Here is a 19,827-nt window from a genome sequence, read left to right as displayed (position 1 = left end):
CCAACACTTAAGGTGTCTGAGGAAACCAGAGAACGCCAATAATTGTTATTAATGCCTTGGATTTCCCCAAGCACTGAATTTAAGGGTAATTCAAGTTTAAGAGACATTCAAACAACATCACAGACAGCCGAACCGACACTGTGGACATACAGGTAAGATATCCTCTAGGTATATCAACGCATGGAGTTGGAGCTGTGAAAATGTTCCCTACTGTACTGTCTACTGCTGACAAAATGCAAAAAGTGTGCGTTTACACAAAGTTAGACACGGTACCGCCATAGCTGGCCTTGTTGAAATTCACAGAAAAGCATTCAATCTTTTCATTTGCCCACGCTGCCAGTTCATCTAGTACATTTGATCTCTCCGTGCTGTGTTGACATTTAATAAATTGTTTAACGTTGCGTATGTTTCTTTAGTAGCAGGTATATGCCGTACACGTGCTGAGAAGCGGATTGGTGTTGATTGGGTTATGAAGCATGGCTGAGATTTCTTAAATTGCACATTTGAATGCCTTTCTTCTTGCCACCTTGATCAAGAGCATTTTGTTCAGAGAGCACAAGGAAAGCATCTAAAATGTGTCTGATTGCTAAACAAACAAAATGATATGCCTTTTTCTAGTAACGGCAGCTCTAATCTCTGTTAAAGATAGAAAATAACATCTAAAAATGCATCCTCCAATTGTGTTTCCAACATGACATTTTCGAAAAAGCAATATAGGAGAACATTTCCTTATTGTTAAATGGAACAGCAACCATTCAGCAATAATCTGTACAACGATGTTCCCTCTTTACTTCCCCACAATGACAATAATACAAAGATCCAACTCTGTACAAAGAAACAACGGCAGAATTGTCAGACTATATACTACAGATATGTTATAGATTTTTACAAATGGTGCCCAGCATGGGTTTTTCAATGAATGGATTCACTCATAAGTGCCATGTAGAGTTGACAGGGTTTAATAATAAAAAAGAACAATCTCTTTCCAGAACACATCAACACACAAACAGGCCCAGGGAAGGACACATGGTTATTTCCACAGCACAGGCACTGAATGTTGTGTTCTGCGAGGGGAGAAAGAGTGAGGAGGGGCCCTCGGAATTGCTTTTATGTGTCTATCGAGCAGCCCCCACTCCACGTTGCGCTCAACAGCATCTGTCAGTGGAAAGTGAAGGACAGTTAACTCTTAAGAATACATCTAGAACACCCTTTGTCCTTTAGAAATCACAAGTGTTGGTGGTACTGGGGGTGGGGGGTGGGGTGGCATTCTATACTCCATGTCAGGAAGGCCATCCACAGCAGAGGCAGGGCAGAGGAACTCCAGTTTAGTTTCCTCTGGCCCCGCTGGTCTCCTAATGCAGCCTTGGATGTAATTGGGTCCCAGAAGGCTGTTCATTATTGGGTCGGAGTAAGCCAGCAAAACAGAGGGCTTGGCTGAGAAAGAGATGCCTTTGGTGCCGCGCCTTCACTCCGCACCTCCATTCCAGCCCCTTTATAGGATCACAGTTAATTAAAAGAGCAGTTGATGTCACTGTTTTTCTCATCAATCCCCCTTATGCTCTTATTAGGTTTGTAATGGCAGTGAACCATGTCTGTCTGCAGATACTCTCACAGTGGGGGGGGGGGGGGGGTAGATATGAGGGACAGTACATCTCAACAAATCTCTCAGCGGTTGCCAACTAATGCACAACATGATCTTTCTTCCTTTAAATCTCCCTGTGTGTGTGTGTCAGGGAACGAGGGGGGGGGGGGTCTGTGGGGCTTGCGGGGGAGGTAAAGAGACAGGGCGGAGACTCAGAGGTGTGCAGAGGACCGGGCCAAGATGAGAGGTGTGGCTTTACCCCCTAATCCCTGGACTCTCGTCCGAGGCGCCTCAGGGCCTATTTTAATTCCCACCATCATTACAAGGACCTTTCCTGGAAAGCTCTGGTAAAGGTGACTGCTGACACTGTCGTGCACGAGGACTATTTCAAAATGGCAGCCTATAGCTGAGATTTGTCCATTACATCTGCCCCCCTCTACTTGGCCCGCCAACTCTTAATCAAGCCGACATGGGGAATGGAGGGAATGTTCATATTTACATTTGCATGAGGCTTCCAGAGAAAGAACACAGCCCAAGTACAAAGGAGGGACTGTGAAGGGAAACTGCCTTCATGCAGCTCAGGGGAATAAAACAGCCAGTTGTTGCACTCCACTGCAGGAGAAATCACAGCTCAACACCTCGTTCTCCTCCAAAGCCTGCTTAATGGTTGCCAGCTACAATGTAAGGTTTTCAGCTGCAAACAAAGACATCAAGAATGTCACGCAGGAACACGATGACGAAACTGGCACACCATTAACGCTGTTTGTTCCACACGCGGCGTGACCCGCGAGGATTTCCAGAGCAGCTCAGTTAACGGGAGACGCGTCCTCCTCGCAGCGCTTCATCTCCGGCATCCACATCACAGCCCGGATCCAACAGCCCTGGGATCACTCGGGCTTGTGCGTGCGGGCGTTTGAGGGGGATGGGCGCTTTTCCTTTTGTTCACGTCTGATCCGTTTACCTGCTTCTGAACATGGCTGCTTCGGCTGGCTCAAAACCAAGGAGGAACTCGCTCGAGAGCTCACTGTGTACCTTGAGAAGTGCAATGCGTCAAAGGCACTTTGTCGGGTCACCTTGACTTCCTTCCTGGTGAAGCCACTGTGGGCCTTTTGAACTCATGGTCAATCCCACAGATGAGAGGAACCATTCAGACCCCACGACGCTGTGCTCGCTGGCTGGGTGATGCATTAAAGAGTGAAGGACAGTGCTTTGTTTGGCCAGGGAGGGTCATCCATCATAATTATAATTAGAAGTGTCACATCACCTTTCTGCCCGATCAGCGTCTGATTAAATATTCTCTGGCTGGGGCGAGTAATTGAATTGTGTGTGTGCTAGTGCATGCATGTTTGTGTGTGCATGTGAGTGAATAAAACCCAAAGAATGCTGGAAAAAGCCAAGCTAATTACAGCCAGGTCTGCTGCCTCTAATGAACCGACTCCGACTCCTGTTGACTATTCCCTCCCACTGCCTTGGTGGAGCTGGAATCGCTCTGCACCAACGTTCTTGAAATGGTGACACTGGCCTGTCTTGGAGGAGGATGCTCATTAAACCACCACCTGTCAATCAACAATCTTGTTTAATATGAATATTATTATGAGATGAACATTGAATTGCTATTAATCCGTCTTAAACAACTTATTTAAAAAAAACTGCAGAGGAGAATAGAGAAGGAAAGAAAACACAAGGTAATAAAAAAATAGGCCCATTTATTTCCATTTCCAAAAGCATTAAGTTCTAAATCATATCCTTACGCCACTGGCTGATGTCATCAAAGCCTAACATTACTAATACAAGGACAAAAAAAGAATCACTGACCATCGACACAGCAAGATAATGGTCTGTACAAAACTATACAGAGTCAATCCAGTAACATTTAGAAGTGATGACTTTGGATTCAAGTACATGCCCAAGAATCTGGTTTGATCATGTCTTAATCATGGTGTGAGGCAGTGGTTCGCAACCCTGGTCCTCGGGACCCCCTGTCCTGCATGTTTTAGATGTTTCCCTGCTCCAACACACCTGATTCAAATGAATGGGTCGTCAACAGGCTTCTGCCTAACTAGATAACGACCCATTCATTTGAATCAGGTGTGTTGGAGCAGGGAAACATCTAAAACGTGCAGAACGGGGGGGTCCCTGAGGACCAGGGTTGGGAACCACTGGTGTAAGGAGACATTTCCTGTTGAGGATTGACAGGATATGGACACGCAACATCCCCATCTTTAAAGGACACCCATTTCCAGAATTCACTCACTTGAGAAGGAGTAGAATCTCAAAAGGAAATTGGGGGACATTTTCAACACAAAGACAATGAGAAACACTCGTGAGTTGAAGTCATGAAGGAGCTGTGTGTGTGTGTGTGTGTGTGTGTATAGAGAGAAGCTGGCGGACATTACAGTGTATCTGAAGAGTTGATAGGGTAAGGAAAAGCTCAATTGCAAAAGCTTGTCATCACAATAGTTTGCATGGAGGGTGTGTGTGTGTGTGTGTGTGTGTGTGTGTACACAGGCAGGGGTCTTCTACATCCCTGGGTCTGAGACAATCTTGCCACGAGCCATGTCTGAACAGTGCTTCAGTTTGAGGGGCTCTCCGTGATGGTACGTGCGTGAGGGGGGCCGCATGACAAACACACAATCCACACAGACAGATATATGGGAATTGGCCAATTGTAGGACCTAAAAAGGAGCCCTCAAAAGAGATTTGAGTTGAGAGAAAAATGTAAAAAGGCTAAATAGCTCTGATTTCAGACGGGTGTTCATGACAGGAGTCGTAGAAATCTCGACGAGACAAGGACTGTTTCCTATTGTCTGTGTAATATAATGTACCACAGCTTAATCAAGCCAGCTGCCACAAAGACATTCAATGATTCCAACAGACAAAGAAGCACTTGCTAAACACCAATGAAAGAAACTGTCATTATGAAAATAGCTCGGGAGTAGAGCTACGAACTTAGACAAAAGAACCACGTGCTCATATAAAATACATAGCCTTTTCTGACTGAGAAAAATTGAGATAAAAAAATTATACCACACACACCCTCTCGGGGTAATACATTTCCAATGGTTCTGCGAATCTAGGTGTTACGCTAGAAGAAACAGTTGAATCTTCTTGCATTGCGTAAACAGCCTAGGAAAGACTGCATTTTAACAGGGGTGTATCTCTACTCTACAAACTGGAGGCAGGGAGAGATGCAGTGAGGTTTGAGCAGGATGGGAGAAAGAAATCGAGACTCATGCCTTATACAAGTTCTCCCTCTGGTGGCCGCACCTGGAACTGCATGTGGCTCTGGCCACGATAGGGGGAATCGGATGGAACAGAGGTGGTCCCCTCCTGCAGACTGAGTGAGGTGTGCTGGCCTGGTGTGGCTGGGCCACGGTGCAGTCATCAGGTGATGGAGCAGGGGGCCCTGGCTGCTGCCGCTGCGTCGGGACAGAGGACTGTGGAGGCCTACAGACCAAAGCGAGCTGGGGTTCTCTTGGGGGTCATGGGAGCCTCCTCCTTCCTCCCGGGGGTGACAATCTTCACAGCTCTAGTAGGGGGCAGAGACCGGGGGAGGGAGAGAGAGGGTGGGGAGAAGGGAGAGAGAGAGGGTGGGGAGGAGGGAGACAGAGAGAGAGTCAAATTAGCCCGGACACGGAAGAAGGTGATCTGTCACTTTGCATGATTGAATCATTTTTGTATGCTAAACACTAGAGATGCCGAAACAAGTCAGTAGCAGGCCAGTAGGGCTGTATTGCTGGGTACTAAAGGTCTAGTTTGACACTGGAGCGACAGTGAGCTGCCATTCCACTCACAGAACAGGACAGCAGTAACACAGAGCAGTGGAAAGACTAGGGGACACACAGAGGCTACAGACAGAGGGTTAGAGACAGAGGGTTAGAGACAGAGGGTTAGAGACAGAGGCTAGACACAGAGGCTAGAGACAGAGGGCTAGAGACAGGGGCTAGAGACAGAGGCTAGAGACAGGGGCTAGAGACAGAGGGTTAGAGACAGAGGCTAGAGACAGAGGGCTAGAGACAGAGGGCTAGAGACAGGGGCTAGAGACAGGGGCTAGAGACAGAGGCTAGAGACAGGGGCTAGAGACAGAGGGTTAGAGACAGAGGGTTAGAGACAGAGGCTAGACACAGAGGCTAGAGACAGAGGCTAGAGACAGGGGCTAGAGACAGGGGCTAGAGACAGAGGCTAGAGACAGAGGGCTAGAGACAGAGGGCTAGAGACAGAGGCTAGACACAGAGGCTAGAGACAGGGGCTAGAGACAGGGGCTAGAGACAGGGGCTAGAGACAGAGGCTAGAGACAGAGGGCTAGACACAGAGGCTAGAGACAGAGGCTAGAGACAGGGGCTAGAGACAGAGGCTAGAGACAGAGGGCTAGACACAGAGGCTAGAGACAGAGGGCTAGAGACAGGGGCTAGAGACAGAGGGCTAGAGACAGAGGCTAGAGACAGAGGGTTAGAGACAGAGGGCTAGAGACAGAGGGTTAGAGACAGAGGCTAGACACAGAGGCTAGAGACAGGGGCTAGAGACAGAGGGCTAGAGACAGGGGCTAGAGACAGAGGCTAGAGACAGGGGCTAGAGACAGAGGGCTAGAGACAGAAGCTACAGACAGAGGCTAGAGACAGAGGGTTAGAGACAGAGGCTAGACACAGAGGCTAGAGACAGAGGCTAGAGACAGGGGCTAGAGACAGAGGGCTAGAGACAGGGGCTAGAGACAGAGGCTAGAGACAGAGGGCTAGAGACAGAGGCTAGAGACAGAGGGCTAGAGACAGAGGCTACAGACAGAGGCTAGAGACAGGGGCTAGAGACAGAGGGCTAGAGACAGAGGCTAGAGACAGAGGGTTAGAGACAGAGGCTAGACAGAGGCTAGAGACAGAGGCTAGAGACAGAGGCTAGAGACAGAGGGCTAGAGACAGAGGCTACAGACAGGGGCTAGAGACAGAGGGCTAGAGACAGAGGCTAGAGACAGAGGGCTAGAGACAGAGGGCTAGAGACAGAGGCTACAGACAGAGGCTAGAGACAGGGGCTAGAGACAGGGGCTAGAGACAGAGGCTAGAGACAGAGGATTAGAGACAGAGGCTAGAGACAAAGGCTAGAGACAGAGGCTAGAGACAGAGGCTAGAGACAGGGGCTAGAGACAGAGGCTAGAGACAGAGACAGAAGCTGGCCAGATAGAAACCAGTGGGGCTAGTGAGTGAGGCTAGTCAGAAAGAGGCTGGTGAGGGAGAGGCCGTCGAGGCTGGTCATCCAGAGGCTGGTGAGGGAGAGGCTGAGGACGACTGGAGGAGAATGAAAAGGGCAGTTTGTGTCTCCGTGGGGACTGGAGGTACATACTGCCTGACAGCACAATCTATCATCTTTAATTACAGCAGTGCGACACCCCGACACTGGCTAGCATTCCCTCCTCTCTCCAACACACAGGCGTCGGGCCATCAGGCCACAACCCCCTCCCTCCCTCACCCCCATCCTCTTACGTTACCATCACAATCCAGTTCTCCCAGCCAGCCCTGTCCTCTGAGCTTCTCTGCTGAGCAGGACGGGAGCTCGATGTTTATGGTTGGGAGATGTGTTGATGACCGCAGTCTTTCACATTACAGTCCAACCCTAACTAGTGTGTCGTCCTTTACATGATCCCCGACCGTGAGCATGGAGTTTCTCTTGTGCGTATGTGCTCACACAAACACACACGCGAGCCGAGCGTCAATCTAGTCTGGACACACGCTGCTCTTAGTCAACTATCTGCCTCCCTCCCTCACACTGGGCATCACAACAGAGCAGTCGGGATTGGAGCAGTGCTGCTCCAGAGGACCGGAGCTGGGAATGGAGAGGGGCGCGCGCACGTGTGTGTGCACGTGCTGGAAGCAGATGCCAAGGCTTTAACGAGAGGGAGTGTTGCGTGCTGGTCCTCGGCTGTGCGTGGAGTGGAGGCTTGTTCAGAGACTAGAGACACAGCTGGGAGCCCATGAGAGCGGCCCATGTTCATTTGCACACTTCTGACTCCCTCCCCGTTTCCCTCCCTCCAAGCCTCTCTCTCCCCCTCAATCTAATTCTTAATCCTACGCTTCAATGTGATTATTTTGAAGATGTCTGCCGCACACGACCAAGACTCCGATGGAGATAAACCTGCTGATTAATTAACAGTAAAATTGTGTTTTTTCCTCTCTTTTACAACCTATTATTTCTCTTTTGTGAAGCCGTCAGATGAGTGTGAAATTAATTTTTCGGTCCAATTCAACGATTCCCCCCCACCCCTCCACCCACCCAGCTTCCTGTGGCTGTGGCTCCATTTAAATTGCTGCAGTAATGGGGGTCAGCCAGGAGTCAATATTATTTCTTTTTGTCTCGTCTGAGGGGACTAGAGGTGAGAAAAGCTCATCACGCAGAGTGAGAGAGTGGAGGAGAGAGATGGTGGGATAGTGAGGCGGCTAAATGAACCAGGCTCTCCAACGCCAGTGGGAGGAGTCTGCGGGGAAAGCCGTACGACGACTGGAGGAGAGGAGGGGAGAGGAGGAGACAAGAGGAGGATGACCAGAAGATTGGGAGGAGCGAAGAGGCCTGATCGAGAGGAGGAGGAGTGAAAAGAGAGCATTGGTAGAGGAGAGGGCAGGACGAGGAGATGAAGCCCGGAGGAGAGGGTGCGGCGTTACCTGACGCTGCCAACGTTGCTCCTCCTCTCGTGCTCGTCCTTGCGGGCCAGCAGCTGCTGCTGCGCCAGGGACATCTCCTCCTCCATGTTGGTGATCTCCTCCTTCGCCCGGCGCCGGTTCTCCTGCAGATGGGGGAGAGAGACATGAAGAATGGAAAAGACGGAGCCAGAGAGAGCCAGAGAGAGCCAGAGAGAGCCAGAGAGAGCCAGAGAGAGCCAGAGAGAGCCAGAGAGCGAGCGAGAGAAAGAGATGCGTATGGCTGAGGTCTCACCTGTCTGCTCTTCCCAGCCTGTTTGACGCTGTAGAACATGGGTCCCAGCTCTGCCAGCCACTCTCCATCCACCGCTGTCACACACTGCATGTACTCCTGCAACACACACACACACAAACACAGGTTACATCAAGGAACGCAGGGACAGTGGCACATGGGTGGCATCAGGACGACAAGGGGGCGGGATGTTACCTTGGTGGTCATGACCAGCTCGTGGTAGGTGATGTAGTCGGGGGTGTAGCCCATGCCAAACAGAGAGCTGGTGGGGTGGAGGTGGCAAGGCATGCCCGTCCTCACGTTCACATACTCCCCAATACCCTGACAACACACACACACACGTCACTCGCCTGTACTGGAAATCCCACAGTCCCAACAGGATCAAATCTACTGTGTGTGTGTGTGTGTTTATACATGAATGTTTACTGTATGCGTGCATGTTTGTGTGTGCGTCTGTGTGTGTGAGTGTTAGAGAGTGTGCGTGTGTGTGTTACCTTGAGCTTGGCAGCCTGGTGGAAGTAGGCAGCACAGATGCACTTCCTGATGATGTCCCAGTCTGATCCACAGGAGGCCAGACTCATCCTCTGCTGAACCATGATGTCCTTCAGCTGAGAACGCACCTCACGCACCTGACACACACACAGAGAGGCGGGGAGGGGGAGAGAGGGGGGAGGAGAGGTCTGCACGTTAGTCATGAGACGGGGGAGCAAGCTCGTGGTACAGGAGGAGGAGAACAGCAGTCCACACAGAGAAGCAGATGAAAAACCCAGACAACCTTGCGCATGGCCTTGGTGTGGATGAAGTGCTCGTTGCACCAGATGCTGGAGTAGTTGTTGTTCTTCCACTGCAGGTAAACATTCAGGTAGGTCAGGTGGTCACTCTCGGGCACCGAGAACTTCTCCCTCACCTGGTCACTCTCCTCCTCTCGACCCTGCGGGGAGCACAGCCGATATCAGACGGGGAACATTCTAAATGAGCCTCATGGTTATCCGAGGAGCGGCGGAATGTTCCGGGCCCCGGCGCGGAGGGCGGGGCCCTACCTTGGGTCTGTAGAAGATGGCGGGGACAGACAGCATGGAGACGATGATGAGGATGTCGGCGCTGCAGCCCATGTCACATGACACGATGAGCATCTTGGACAGGGCGGGGTCCAGCGGGAACTCCACCATCAGCCTTCCTGTCGGGGTCAGGGAGCCTGGGACACACACACTTATAGGTTACACACTTCCTGTCTGGATAGGAGACCATGATGGGGGGGGGGGCTATACTGAAAACTTTATCATCAGAACGAGGGATCACAGGGCACCTGAAGATGGTCGTGAAAGATGCTAATCAAAAAACTTTCCCCAAATCAGCTTTCCGTTATCACCTGACGGAGAGTAAAGAGATTAAGAGGCGGAGAGCAGAGTGAGGCAGAGAGAGGCAGAGGCGGCGGTGTGGCCAGGTAAGCCTTAATCAGAGCTAATCTGCTGTTAACACACCACACAGGCAATCGTCAAAAGTCCTCCTCAGCCCTAAATCCCACAATCCCCGGGAAATGCGGCTGGCGTTAAGACAGAGATGAGAGCCAGCCAGTCAAATCTACCAGGGGGGATAAGGCACTATGCAATTACTGCACAACCTCCACCACACTTCCTCGCTGCTCGGCGTCCCTGATTGCAGAGGTGCCACCTTCACCACTGCTTTCGGAAGAGCTGCTCTCTGAATGTAAAAGTGGCCTGGCTCATTCGGCGAGGAGGGGGACCCAGGCGGACCCACCGGTGTTGTCGAGGGCCCCCAGGATCCAGAGCTGGTACATGGAGTTGAGCATGTTGTCCTCGGGCGGCGGGTCCATGAAGTGGAACATCAGCAGGTCCTGCACGCCCAGGGACTTGAGGAGCAGGACCACGTTGGCCAGGTTGGTCCTCTGGATCTCCGGGATGGTGGTGGTCAACATCTCGTTCTTGAAGGCGCTCTGAGTGTACAGCCTGGGTCGAGAGGGGGAAAGAGACAGAGAGACAGATTGAGAGGGGGGCGGGGGGGGGGGCGGAGACGGAGGCATTATTCAAAGATGTTTGATATTCGGGGTGGGAGGGGGGTGTCAGCTTCTGATGAGATAATCTCTCGGTCACGCTGGAAGCAGGCAGGCAGGCAGAGAGACGGGGGCGTGCGTGTCTGTGCCGCCAGGTGAAAAGCAGGCTCTCCGAGCAGACTGTCACACCAGATGGGGCTCCGGACGCAGCGGCAGAACAATGGGAGCTGGGACTGGGAGAAGGCCGGCGCCGTGCGGGGCTCAGTCACCGCTGTGTTCACAGCCCTCGCTCTGCGTCGAGCTGTTTACCAAGCCCCTGAGCAGCCTTTCACTGGCCACACGATTTCAAAGCAGCTTCCATTGCTGCACTGGAGTGATAGGTCTGAGCTAACAAAAGCACCCTTCAACCACGTCACTGACTAGCTAATCCCTAAAGTGTACACTTTATTAAGAAATGATCCGAGTGTGTGTACGCTACTCGGTTTAAGCTCAGGCCGCCTCCGTGTGTGTGTGTGTGTGGGTGTGTGTGTGTGTGGGGGGGTTGTGAGTCACAATCAGGACAGGCTAAGTGGTGTATTCACCATATACATAGTCACACCTCCAAGGCATGCACACAAGCGGGACACACACACACACACACACAGGGCTTAAGCCATGCTCATACTCAAGCTCCACTCTCAAATTGATTCTTCACAGATTTGTGTGTGTGTGCAGGCTTGCGTGCATGTGAGAGAGAGAGAGAGAGAGAGAGAGAGAGAGAGAGAGAGAGAGAGAGAGAGAGAGAGAGAGAGAGAGAGAGAGAGAGAGAGAGAGAGAGAGAGAGAGAGAGAGAGAGAGAGAGAGAGAGAGAGAGAGAGAGAGACAGAGAGAGAGAGAGAGAGAGAGAGAGAGAGAGAGAGACAGAGAGAGAGAGAGAGAGAGAGAGAGAGAGAGACAGAGACAGAGAGAGAGAGAGAGAGAGACAGAGCGAGAGACAGAGCGAGAGGGAGAGAGAGACAGAGCGAGAGGGAGAGAGAGGGGACTAAATCCTGCAAAAACAGGGTCTTTCATAAACCCTGCTCATTTACTTGGCTAAACAACCGAGTGTGTATGTGTGTGTTAGAGTGTCCCCCTCTCCTCTCTACTTTGGGGGGTGTTTGCAGGTAGGGGCAGGAGGAGGTCATTTGAAGCTTCAGAGAGGGACTGTGTCACATTCCCCGTGCTGTAAACAGAGTTAAACAGCATGAAATCCTGTGGAGATTAGGATTCAGACCCCTCCCACTCTGTCTCCCTCCCTCCAACTCTCTCTCCATCCCTCCATATATGTCTCCTTCCTTCCCTCCAACTCTCTCTCCATCCCTCCATATATGTCTCCTTCCTTCCCTCCAACTCTCTCTCCATCCCTCCATATATGTCTCCTTCCTTCCCTCCAACTCTCTCTCCATCCCTCCATATATGTCTCCTTCCTTCCCTCCAACTCTCTCTCCATCCCTCCATATATGTCTCCTTCCTTCCCTCCAACTCTCTCTCCCACCCTCTCTCTCTCTCTCTCCCTCCATGTAGGTCTCCCTCTCCCTCCCTCCCACCTGCTACCTCTGATCTGTGAGGCGGGCCTGCCTTCTGATCTCCCAGAGGTCTAGACAGCCCATGTAGGGAGAGCTCTGAAGTGATCAACCACAGGATGAAACACTGGCGGTAACATTACACACACATGACAAACAAGATTAAACACAGCCAACAACATACTGGGATGCTAATGCTGTTCCCTGGCTCAGTCTCTGTGTTTGTTTCACAGAGAGAGAGAGAGACAGAGACAAAGACAGAGAGAGAGACAGAGAGAGAGACAAAGACAAAGAGAGAGACAGAGAGAGAGACTCGCAACACCAGTGGCAGCGAGAGGTAAAGAGGAAGTGTGTAATCCGGGTGTTTATTTCAGTATCTGCTACACCCCTCCACACGCTGCCGAAAGAACTGCCTAAATAACACATTGAGAGAAGAAGTCAAGCCCTCTTCTCCTGAAGTAAGGAGAGTCTAGGCACCACTGACCCTTCATGAGAGTGTGTATGTGTGTGTGTGTGTGTGTGGAAGCCAGGGCATGTTACCTGTAACACTGCCCGGGCCCTGTGCGCCCGGCCCTGCCCGCACGCTGGTTGGCGTTGGCCTGGCTGATGGGGTACACCTGCAGGGCGTCCATGCCTATGCGGGGGTTGAACACCTGGACACAGACAACAGGACAGGAATGAGAAGCACCACAGGAGCGCGGTCTGCTCCCGCCTCCAGTCAGCGCGCGCGTGGACGCGCGGTGCGCCGAGCGATGGGGCGGGGAGGGAGGACCAGACGTGGGCGGGCGGAGGGAGGAAAAGGGCACCTTGAGTTTGCAGTATCCGGCGTCCACCACGAACATGATGCCGTCCACCGTCAGGGAAGTCTCGGCGATGTTGGTGGCTACGATGCACTTCCTCACGCCGTCTGGGGCCTGGGGGGAGAGCAGACACTCTCAGGTGACGGTCCCTCTCTCTCCACGCAACCCTGGCCCCGAGCACATGTTATGACTGGTACGTGGCTATTCGTTATGTGTGGAGCTATGAGTGGCTAAGAGACAGCGTGACACGAGAACAGAGGAGAGCAGCCGGGCGGGTGCATCCAGAGGGGCGGGAGAGGAGGGAGGGGGGCGGTACCTTCTGGAAGATCTTGGCCTGGAGGTCGGAGGGCAGCTGGGAGTAGATGGGGAGCACGGCCAGGGCAGGGGCGCTCTCCAGGTCCTCCAGACGCTCCACGATCTGGTCCGACGTCACCTGGGGTGGGGGAAACACAGTTCACCTGAGTTCGCCTTACGCATTCTGAAACACCAAAGGCATACTGAGGACTGGCAGAGGAAAAAGACTAATCTCCCCATATATATATATATTTATAGTACATTGCATTGAATAATATGAATACTATCATAACTTCAACGTTATGATAGTGTATGTTTGGCATTGGTTCCCACCTCCCCTCCTTGCTTCCATGTCACCCTACAACTACCCCCTGCCCCCCCTGCCACCCTTGGCCCCCTGCCCCAGGTGAGAATATCCCGGCCCTCCCCGGATGCTGCACCCCGAGCAGCTGACCTCGATGTCCTCCTGGCCGGGCATGAAGATGAGGATGTCCCCCGACATGCCGCTCAGGTGGATCTGCAGGGCCTGCTTGACGGCCGCCTCCACGTAGTCCTCCTGGGGGGTCTTGCTGAACAGGATGTCCACGGGGAACGTCCGGCCCGGGATGTTGAAGATGGGCACGTTGCCGAAGAACGAGGCAAATTTGTCCGAGTCCATGGTGGCCGAGGTGACGATGAGCTTCAGGTCGGAGCGTCTGGACACCACCTGGCAGGGACACGTGGGGGGAGGGACCACAGACTAGGGGTTAGACTGTCTATCAGCCTCTTACATGTCAACTTACATGTCAACTATCAAGTAACAACAGTTCACTGATCTATCTATCCATCCACCTGTTTCAAGACACTCCAATAATGGAGAGCAGAAAAGAGGTTATAGTTGCTTCTTACATATCAAATAACCCCAGCGAATATATCAGTATATCAATGTCCAGACACGGAGATGTCCGAGAATAGACAAGAGGTAAGAATGTCTGTTATCGGCGCCCCCTCTCTTTATCAGATAACCCCGGTTCGGCGTCTCCCGTGAGGCGGGCGGGTCGAGAGCAGCCTGACCTCTCGGAGCAGGCCGAACAGCACGTCCGTGTTGAGGGAGCGCTCGTGGGCCTCGTCCATGATGACGGCGCTGTAGTGGTCCAGGTCCGACTCCCTCAGGGACTCTCTCAGCAGGATGCCGTCCGTCATGTACTTGATCACCGTCTTCTCGGACGTGCAGTCCTCGAAGCGGATGGCGTAGCCCACCTGGGGGGAGGGGTTCAGTTTCACCATGAGAATGAAATACGTGGTGTGAAATGAAGGACTTTGAAAAGGAAGGACTATGTCGTTTCATACGATCGAGGCTTGTCATTTTACTTCACTGTAGACCGACCAAAAAATGGCAACCGACAAATGACTGACTAACCGATAAACAGAACAAATAAATAGGGTCAAATAAAGCAGTTATGCACATCCTGGGTTTGACCAGTAGATGTCAGTGTTGTATAACATTAGAGACACCATGGGTCTATTCCTTGAGACAAAGCTCAGAGTGATTGACCTCTGTACAAACTGCACATTGACATTCCTAAAGAGTGAGTCAGTATGAATTGTAATCCACTTCTGTCAGAAGTTAACCCCTACCGCCCTCAAGACACGCCCTTCCATCTCTTACCAATCTCTGATCACCTGACTTGACCAGAGTTCACTTTCGTCAGATATCGTGTTACACCGGGTCAACCGGAGTAACCCATTCTCAAACAGCCTCCCTGTTTGCACTCAACCAAATGGACCAAACAGCCCTGAAAGGACGCAGTCCTCCAGCATTCCTCCTCCCCCCTCCTCCTCCTCTGCGTCCAGGCCCCAGGCGCTCACCTCCTCCCCCAGGTTGCTGTTCAGCTCCTCGCTGACCCTCTTGGCCACGCTCATGGCCGCCACCCTGCGGGGCTGGGTGCAGCCCACCATGCCGTAGCTGGTGTAGCCGTCCTCGTGGAGGTACTGGGTCAGCTGGGTGGTTTTCCCACTGCCCGTCTCCCCCACCACGATCACGATGCTGTTGTCCCTGGAGACACGGAGAGAGAGAGAGACGAATATGTTAAGAGTCGTGAGAAAGCTTCTCCGGGAAAAAAACGGACTTGGGAACCACTCGTTGATACGCCAAAACACGTCTATGGGGGTCGTTGTTGGTGGGGGAAGGCAAAATGCCGTCGGGTCATTGAATTCCACACGGATCCATGTTGGTAAGCCGTGCTTGCCGAGGACGGTACCTGATGATGTTGAGCAGCTGCTGTCTCACAGCGAAGATGGGCAGGTACTGTCTCTGCTCCAGCAGGGTCTTCTTCTTGGCAAACTCACTGCTGGCCTCGCTCTTCTCCTTCATGTGGTCTGCGAACTTCTGCTCCGCTCTGGAAGGAAAGCCCAGGAAAGAAACCATTCAAGCAAAACTGTAACGGTGAGGAGGGGGGGGGGGGGGGGGATATTCTGTATATATTCTCGAGATGCTATATCCTCAAGATAAACATTGCACCTCAGACTCAAGTGTGTCAGTCAGGCGTGTGAAACGTCAGGGGCGTCATTACCGGTAGTCCACCTTGCCGTCCTCTCCCACAGGCTTGCCCCCTGAGCTGTCTGCCTCCTCAGTCTTCTTGATGCCCATGATGTCACCCAGCTTGGTGCCGGCCAGCTCCCACTGCTTGTGCTGGGCCTGGGGAACACGGGGGATGGCGTCAGCAGCCACACAAGACCCGCTATGGCACAGCAAACCACACTGGTCCAAGAAGGACAGTACCAACAGGAGCCTACCTTCTTGCGTTCCTTCTGCTCGCGGTGCTTGCGCACCAGCTGGCTGCCCTTGCGGGAGATGATGGCCATGTCGGAGGTGGCGTCCTTCACTGGGATGACAGGCTCGGGCTACAGAGTGCGCGCGCACACACACACACACACACACATGCAGAGAAAGACTAGTTAAACACCATCCTCATTCCATGAGTCTGCAAGTTCTTGTCACTATTTGAAACGTTTTTCTCCAGTGGGTGATAGCATCTCAAAGTCATGTGCTGTTCTGAGGTTTCACCTGCTTGGTGAAGACAATGCGCCCATCCAGGAAGGGAGGAACCAGGTTATGAACCAGAAGGTGGACCTTGGCGGCGTTGTCCTCTTCAAAGTCCTCATCTACCTCCAGCCTCTGGACCACCCCGCTGGTCAGCATGCGGTTGGTCTCCCAGCGCTCGTTATCCTGGAAGGACAGACACGGCCGTTACCGACACGGCCGACATGACCTCTGACCCGGGACGCGCGGTGGAGAGGTCGGGCGTGCTCCCGCCATACCTCGTTGATCTGTCGCCTCTGAGCCGAGATGCGTTTCTGGGTCTGCTTCTGCAGGATCTGCTCCCTCTTCTTCACGTACTCCTCGGAGGTGGAGGTCAGGGGGTTGTGGAACTCGTCGTAGCCCTCGTCCATCATGTACCAGTCCCGGTCCGCTTGCTGAGGAGAGACAAACGCGTTTAGAGGCACCTCGCTCTGGGGTTCCGAGGGCAGGGGGTGGAGGACGTCCTCGGGGTAGATGTGGCGTGGCACTCTGCTCTGGAGCAACACTCACCTTCTGGTCGTCCTCCCACTGCTGCTTCTCGTCCTCGTTGTCAAAGTCAATGCCGTCCTCCCCCTCGCCTTCCTTCTTACCTGGGAGAATGGCAACGTCATAAAGCATGTGATTAAGCGGTCTGAAAGCTTTATGGTTCGTTCTGTCAAGGGAAGGAGAGAGATGGGCTTTAATTTGTTTTATATTAGGTTACCTTTCCCACGGGACAAACGAGGGGTGGAGCCCAAGTGCCTTCTATCGTTGGCCCACTCATTGTACTTGTAGGACGGTGTCGGGAGCGGTGTGTCGTCAGGGTAACGACCTCTAACTGACCTGGAAAGGGAGCTAAGAAACAAATGATCCATTAGCAGATAGGAAGATTAAGTTGACAGCGTTTGTGTTCAACTGTTAAAAAGATTACAGGTTCAAGATTAAGCCTCGTCCTAGCGTCAGAAAAAAATTATATATGGAAAAGTTTTTAGTCTCTCTTACTTTAGGACTAGGCTAAATCCATGTCTGGGAAACTGGGCATGTACGATTCTGAACTAAGGGTTAAGTCTTAATAATATTTAATTATTATTACTTAATGAATAATTAAGTAATAATAATAATAAACACATTTAAAGTGCCAAAAGCCTTGAAACAGACTGCTGCAGTTATGAACCTCTCTCTCCTTTCGCTGTCGCGTCCGGAGCGGTGGCTGCGCTCGGAGCGCTCAGACTCGCGGTGGGAGGGGGCGGGGGACGGCGACTCCCAGTGTGAACGCCGGGTGCTAGCGTAGCCACTGTCATCTTCTTCCCAGCTGGAGCGAGAGGGCGTGGAGCCGTCTGGAGAGCAAAGGCCAGGTACCAGGACCAAGGAGAGATGGAGAGAGCAAGAAGACGGTTAGAGAACAACGTGAAGGATCTGAGAAGACCTCTTTCTGCTGGTTGTGGGATTGAGGGTCTGAACTGTCAGTGGGCTCAAACTTGCTTGGCACCACTGCTGGTGGACAGCGTCTGTGGTGGGAGGGTGGTACCGACCTTTAGGGCGCTGCTGTGGTGTCGGGGGCTCGTCTCTCTTGCCCCGGCTGAGGCGCTCGCTTCTGTCGCTGCGGTCTCCGCGCTCCGACCTGCTGCTGCCTCGGCTGTGGCTGCGCTCCCGCTCGTCTGCCGAGCACACACACACACGCCTTTAACGACCCCCGCCGCGCCGTCTCCCTGGGCAACGCTGCGCCACAACGCCCACTTTACTCTACCTCTCTCGCTCCTTCGGTCTCGGCTCTTCTCTCTGTCCTTTTCTTTCTCCCTGTTCTTGTCTTCTTTGGATGAGGCGTACACGCCATGCTCCCGCCGGTCCTTCTCTCTCTGCTGGTGTTTGCGCCGGAATTCTTCGCTGACTCCTCCGGGGTTGGATGGCGTCTCCGAACCGGTGGTACGGTACTTCCTTCTCGTCATGAAATGAAAACAAAGGCCTGAGTGTCTAACCACTGCGTAAATACTTCTCCATACCTCAAGACTAATGTTGAGGCAGAACAATAAGACGACACTGCATACGGAACTGCGTAAAATCACTGACGTGGATAGAAGACGTACCTCTCTTTCTTTTCACTCCGGTCCTCCTCCTCTTTGTCCTCTTTGTCCTCCTCGTCAGAACCCGAATCACTTCTCCCCTCCTCCCAGTCTTTATATGATGACACCTTGGATTTTTTGGTCCATCTGTCCTCACCGTCTGCCTCTGTCTGCTCCTTTTCTTCCCGCTCCTTTCTCTTCTGAGCTGCCAGGAGATCGAGGCCCAGCAGGGAGGTGCGTGGGGTGGGCGCACGAAAAACGTGGGGCTCTGCTGCTGCACTCTTCTGCTTCACGATCAACCCACCCACCTGTGCGGTGGAGTCACTGCCTTCCAGCCTGTGTAGTGACGCATCTTCCTCCTCCATCTTCTCGATCCTAGAAACGGTTAAGGAAGTCGATTTTTTTTATGAAGTCAAAACCTATTATAACTTTGTTTTGATCCTCAATGGGTGGGCTTGTGGACCTATACGTAACTTGATAATTGAGCACAATTGAAAACTCGTCTTCATTTGATGGAATGAAACTCGCATAACGCGTTAGCTAACGAGCTAGCTTTCATTCATCCACACAGCTATGAAAAATCAAGGATTGCACCTTTAAACAATGTGCAACTGTTTAGATTATAAATGTATCTAAAAGTATGAATCAAGCTACACGGGAAATGGGATCTTAAATCTACAAAAGAAAACATTGTCGGCTTACCTTTCTGTTGCCTAGACTGTGCAGAAGGCTTGCTAACGTTAGGGCCTAATGCCCCCTCACTGCAGTAATTTTTCTAAACCAGGCTTTATATGAACAATCTAAATAACAGCTAAAATCCTTGTTAGTGTAAAACGTCACAAAATTATATCACCTACTCGAAAGAATGTAAACTATTACGAATTGGCTTCTTTTGTAGATATCGCGTTTTTGTTTACAGCTATAGAGGCGGCCATTGCAATCCCACAATGGCATAGGAAATTCAACAAAACTTTATTGCAAATGTTTCTTCGTAACAGTGTGGCTACATAACACTGACTGCCCCAAGTCCGACTGCTTTCTTGCTTAAACGAAATAGAAATATACGAAGAAAAACAAAATAGAAAATATACGAAATATACGAAAGCCACTGTGATATTAGTTATATTTGAAAAGGAGTCACTGTCATTGAAAAATATCAATTTTATTGACACAAATTCAAAGTTGATACGATCTCAAAAATATTAACGACAAACTGCTTCCTGGAAATGTTTATATTTTAATAGTTATCCACAATGTATTATGTATGACAGTGCAAATAAATCATGAATATAGAAAATATTGTTTGCATACAATAAAAAGCATAATACAGAGCCTATATTAAAATAGCAGCGTGTTCGTGAAAATGTTTTAGCCTTTAATCAGACGGTTATCTGGTTACAAAATAGCTTTTCAGCACTACAACGAAGTTATTTCAATATAATTGAACTCTAATCAGTCATATTTGTCATCTTAATTAACATAATTTGTTGTAATCAGTGAACCGTGATAGATGCCCAATGTTGAAACATGTTAAGAATTTGTTGGCAGGAAATTTGAACAACTGAAATATCGTCTGATAGTGTCAAATAC

At 51.3% G+C, this 19,827-nt stretch overlaps 1 protein-coding gene across 2 annotated transcripts; it reads right to left on the bottom strand.

Annotated features, from left to right (window-relative positions):
• Positions 1-3,268: 3,268 nt before the first annotated feature.
• On the bottom strand, positions 3,269-19,198 carry dhx38 (DEAH (Asp-Glu-Ala-His) box polypeptide 38). Of its 2 annotated transcripts, none has more exons than XM_084682282.1 (26): positions 19,095-19,198; positions 18,262-18,612; positions 17,925-18,112; positions 17,710-17,835; positions 17,352-17,514; positions 16,902-17,032; positions 16,709-16,788; positions 16,438-16,593; positions 16,184-16,345; positions 15,913-16,020; positions 15,690-15,814; positions 15,378-15,515; positions 14,986-15,172; positions 14,191-14,376; positions 13,592-13,843; positions 13,160-13,276; positions 12,850-12,957; positions 12,584-12,696; positions 10,250-10,458; positions 9,532-9,686; positions 9,267-9,422; positions 8,986-9,120; positions 8,687-8,812; positions 8,495-8,590; positions 8,224-8,345; positions 3,269-5,111 (listed from the first exon to the last, which is right to left on the bottom strand). In XM_084682282.1, exons 2-26 carry the CDS (start codon positions 18,600-18,602, stop codon positions 5,030-5,032), a joined length of 3,762 nt encoding a protein of 1,253 aa, XP_084538408.1. In that variant the 5' UTR covers positions 18,603-18,612; positions 19,095-19,198; the 3' UTR covers positions 3,269-5,029. The 2 variants fall into 2 exon arrangements, with proteins under 2 accessions (XP_084538408.1, XP_084538407.1); XM_084682281.1 differs by having other exon boundaries at positions 18,940-19,180.
• Between the last annotated feature and the right edge of the window lie 629 nt (positions 19,199-19,827).

Source organism: Hypomesus nipponensis, chromosome 19, assembly GCF_054491055.1.
Source record: "Hypomesus nipponensis isolate SF chromosome 19, ASM5449105v1, whole genome shotgun sequence".
Taxonomy (NCBI): Eukaryota; Metazoa; Chordata; class Actinopteri; order Osmeriformes; family Osmeridae; genus Hypomesus; species Hypomesus nipponensis.
The sequence above is the reverse complement of the archived record's forward strand: the minus strand, read 5'-3'. Positions and strand labels throughout refer to the sequence as shown.